Here is a 4,839-nt window from a genome sequence, read left to right on the forward strand (position 1 = left end):
ATCTGACTCTTCTTCACTGCCTGGTGAATGTAATAAAGATGGATTTGCTAGTGTAAATATAATGATAATNTCCTATGAGATTGACTTTTGCAATTTTTATTCCAAACCAACATTGTGAAGATGCAGCTGCGTGGTATTTCCAAAAAATAATCTTACAAAAACAAATTATATTTTAGATTAAGAAATATAAGATTACGTTACTACACAAAAATTGATCAAAACACGACCCAGCTTCCTAAATTAGATTGTGATGTCTTCAAATTTGTTAACACTAGTTTCCGTCTGTCAATTACGGAGGTCATCGAAATACTGTAGGCGAACACTTCTGTATTGGTTAAATTTTCCTCATTGCACACTTCTTGGCATGGCCTGTTACTACACAAAAATTGATCAAAACACGACCCAGCTTCCTAAATTAGATTGTGATGTCTTCAAATTTGTTAAAACTAGTTTCCGTCTGTCAAATTATGGAGGTCGTTGAAATACTGTAGGCGAACACTACTGTATTGGTTAAATTTCCTTCATTGCACACTTCTTGGCATGGCCTGTTACTACACAAAAATTGATCAAAACACGACCCAGCTTCCTAAATTAGATTGTGATGTCTTCAGATTTGTTAAAACTAGTTTCTGTCTGTCAAATTATGGAGGTCGTTGAAATACTGTAGGCGAACACTACTGTATTGGTTAAATTTACTCCTTGCATACTTCTTTGCATGGCCTGTTTTTCATTTAGATTAATTTTTACTACTTTCAGTTTCAGCCGTTAAATAATTCCAGTACATCTCAACCCATGTATGATAATAGCAGTAATCTAAGTGCTGGATCTGTCGATCGAGAAGACGCTGTTTCTGAAGGTCAACTAGGTACACCTGATAAATGCCGTACACCAACGGAGAGAAAACGTAAACGAAAGAATGCTCAAGATGCTGGAGAGTTCGGTAGGTTACTCGATACATGAACTTTAACCTCATTCATTTACATAGCAGGGTGTTTACATAGTGGGTGTGGTGCCAAACATGGTATGCTTACTCTTCTAGACACATGATACCACTTTTCATTATGAAATACTCACTTATAATTGTTATACTTCCTCATGTGAACAGTTTTGTGTCAGGCCGAGAATGCTTACTCTTCTAGACACCTGATACCACTTTTCATTATGAAATACTTACTCACTTATAATTGATATACTTCCTCATGTGAACAGTTTTGTGCCAGGCCGAGAATACTTACTCTTCTAGACACCTGATACCACTTTTCATTATGAAATACTTACTCACATATAATTAATATACTTTCTCATATGAGCAGTTTTTGTGCCAGGCAGGGTATGCTTACTCTTCTAGACACCTGATACCACTTTTCATTATGAAATACTTACTCATTTATAATTGATATACTTCCTCATGTGAACAGTTTTGTGCCAGGCCGAGAATACTTACTCTTCTAGACACCTGATACCACTTTTCATTATGAAATACTTACTCATTTATAATTGATATACTTCCTCATGTGAGCAGTTTTGTGCCAGTCAGGGTATGCTTACTCTTCTAGACACCTGATACCACTTTTCATTATGAAATACTTACTCACATATAATTAATATACTTTCTCATATGAGCAGTTTTGTGCCAGGCAGGGTATGCTTACTCTTCTAGACACCTGATACCACTTTTCATTATGAAATACTTACTCACTTATAATTGATATACTTCCTCATGTGAACAGTTTTGTGCCAGGCCGAGAATACTTACTCTTCTAGACACCTGATACCACTTTTCATTATGAAATACTTACTCACATATAATTAATATACTTTCTCATATGAGCAGTTTTGTACCAGACAGGGTATGCTTACTCTTCTAGACACCTGATACCACTTTTCATTATGAAATACTTACTCATTTATAATTGATATACTTCCTCATGTAAAATTATAAATTCCTAGCAATTATTTCGATCATTTTACCCAGCACCCACATCATATTCTCTGAAGTCTAACAAATTTGACTTGATGCCACTTACAAGAAGAAACTGGTGCTTATAGCAATATTTGTGATATCCTGTTGTTTTTTTTTTACAGGAAGTGCCAGTAAAACTGGACGGGCTGAAACCAATGGGAAAAAAATTAATGAATATTTTAAGGTAAATAGATTATTATATTAGCTTTCATCTCGGCTAAATACAGGGTTCAGTTATAGTTAAAAGGATTGTAATGGATGACATGATAGAATCAATTTACACCATTCCAATTTTCAATCAGATGTCTGTGGTTCTTGTTAAAGAGATTGTAAAGAGGTTTTCTAAATTTTTTATGTGTATCAGGGACACTGATAGCATCAATTTACACCATTCCAATTTTCAATCAGATGTCTGTGGTTCTTGTTAAAGAGATTGTAAAGAGGTTTTCTAATCTTTGGATGACATGATAGAATCAATTTACACCATTCCAATTTTCAATCAGATGTCTGTGGTTCCTGCAATTCCACTAAAACTAAGCGCTTATTCAGGACAGTGGCATAAGCCTACTCTTTTTCGATTTCCAAGTGTCGAGGGAGGGCTTGGTAGCTGCCCTCGAGAGCTGTACAATGTTTTGAGAAATTCTAGCATCAAAATTCTCAGTACATTTGAAGATTTTTGTCGCCAACTCGAATAATCTTGAGTAGAATCTCACGTGTGCCAGTGTTTTCACGACAAGATTATGGCGTTTGCCGACAGAATTTATAATATCAAATAAGTTTGATAATTGTCTCTGATAGTTTTATCATCTGTAAGACAAACCGTCATCATCCAATCAGATTCATTTTCCTTTCAATTACATGATCTTCACGTGATTATCGACATAGTGGAAACGACCGACTAGAGATTTTTGTTTCCTCGTGTGCCCGTGCCAGTCGGTGAAACTCTTGACAAGACTCTAGTCTCTGACCAAGAGCGCTCGTGTGCCCACACCTTTAGAAATTAAGATGTAATTAAGACACTCTGTTTCTATATTCACAGCAAACCAACCAATCTCCTAGTCGAACTATTATACCTGCATCTGGAGCGAAATCTCCGTCTCCTCAGGCCTTGTCTCATGTAAGTATTTTCATTTTTATGACTCGTACTAAATTATTTCATGAAAAAACAGATTTGACTTAAAAAGGAAGGGCATGTATCAGCTCCAAAAATATTGAGCATTGTGTTAAAATTCCTAGTCCAATTGTACCCAATTTTTTTCAACAAAAAAGGGAGCTTACCTGACTTGATATCATAATTAATAATTAAACGTTGATCTCACTAGTATTATTGGTGTATAAACACAATTGATCACGTGACAAACTGAATAAATGACAAAGTCAATTGCGTTTACACACCAATAATGTTAGTGAGACCAACGTTTAATTCTTATATTTATATTCAGATACTTTTATTAATACAATTTTCACTGTTTTATATGATCAGTTATTTGAATTTACCACAAATCTTAGATTACGTCATTGTTGTGTTTTGATGATGTCATAGTATCACGTGATAAACTACAGTTTATAGAAAAATAAACACCAGTTTGTGTAACTGAGCCTCCCTTGACAATCCTATAAACCTAATTCATGTCTCGTTTTTGAGAAACAGAAAAACTGCCCTTTCTCAGAAATGTGTGGAGATAAAATTCATCTGAAAGTATCATTAAATAGTTTAATTAATTCTGATTTTAATGATGTCAAATATGATTAGTTTCGAGTTAGTGGGATTGGAGGAGAAGGCGATAAAGACGTCAAGGTGGCCATTTTACTGCAGTGACATCACGTTACTTTTGTTTGTTTGCGTTAAGAGCCTCGTTCTGGATTCAATATGGCCGAAGTGTGAATAAGATTCTATTGCGGGTCTTTTTGAATCTCCAAATTTACATATCAGATCACGTGTAGGTCGATCATTTTGACCAACAATATCTTCGTTAGGTTTTTTGTTTTGTATATTCATACTAATAAAAATGACGGCTCGTTTTAAAGCCGTCACGTTACCTTTGTTTGTTTGCATTATGAGACTCGATTACAGCTGACTCGAGAATAAGATTTATTGCCCCCTGACCTAAATGATTCTTGGTATTGTATGATATTATTTACATATCAGGTCACGTGTAGGTCAATCATTTTGACCAATAAAAAAGCCGTCACGTTACCTTTGTTTGTTTGCATTATGAGACTCGATTACAGCTGACTCGAGAATAAGATTTATTGCCCCCTGACCTAAATGATTCTTGGTATTGTATGATATTATTTACATATCAGGTCACGTGTAGGTCAATCATTTTGACCAATAAAAAAGCCGTCACGTTACCTTTGTTTGTTTGCATTATGAGACTCGATTACAGCTGACTCGAGAATAAGATTTATTGCCCCCTGACCTAAATGATTCTTGGTATTGTATGATATTATTTACATATCAGGTCACGTGTAGGTCAATCATTTTGACCAATAAAAAAGCCGTCACGTTACCTTTGTTTGTTTGCATTATGAGACTCGATTACAGCTGACTCGAGAATAAGATTTATGCCCCCTGACCTAAATGATTCTTGGTATTGTATGATATTATTTACATATCAGGTCACGTGTAGGTCAATCATTTTGACCAATAAAAAAGCCGTCACGTTACCTTTGTTTGTTTGCATTATGAGACTCGATTACAGCTGACTCGAGAATAAGATTTATGCCCCCTGACCTAAATGATTCTTGGTATTGTATGATATTATTTACATATCAGGTCACGTGTAGGTCAATCATTTTGACCAATAAAAAAGTCGTCACATTACATTTGTTTGTTTGCGTTATAAGCCTCGATTATGGCTGACTCGAGAATA

At 35.1% G+C, this 4,839-nt stretch overlaps 1 protein-coding gene across 1 annotated transcript in view; it reads left to right on the plus strand.

Annotated features, from left to right (window-relative positions):
- LOTGIDRAFT_237094 (hypothetical protein) overlaps window positions 1–4,839 on the plus strand; it is a gene marked incomplete at both ends in the record, with an annotated part of 9,115 nt that overhangs the window by 3,418 nt on the left and 858 nt on the right. Inside the window, 3 exons of the mRNA XM_009068857.1 lie at window positions 757–940; window positions 2,086–2,147; window positions 3,003–3,080. Coding sequence (XP_009067105.1) covers window positions 757–940; window positions 2,086–2,147; window positions 3,003–3,080 — 324 coding nt within the window. The remainder of the gene's footprint in view (window positions 1–756; window positions 941–2,085; window positions 2,148–3,002; window positions 3,081–4,839) is intronic.

Source organism: Lottia gigantea (genome assembly GCF_000327385.1).
Source record: "Lottia gigantea unplaced genomic scaffold LOTGIsca_95, whole genome shotgun sequence".
Classification (NCBI taxonomy): Eukaryota; Metazoa; Mollusca; class Gastropoda; family Lottiidae; genus Lottia; species Lottia gigantea.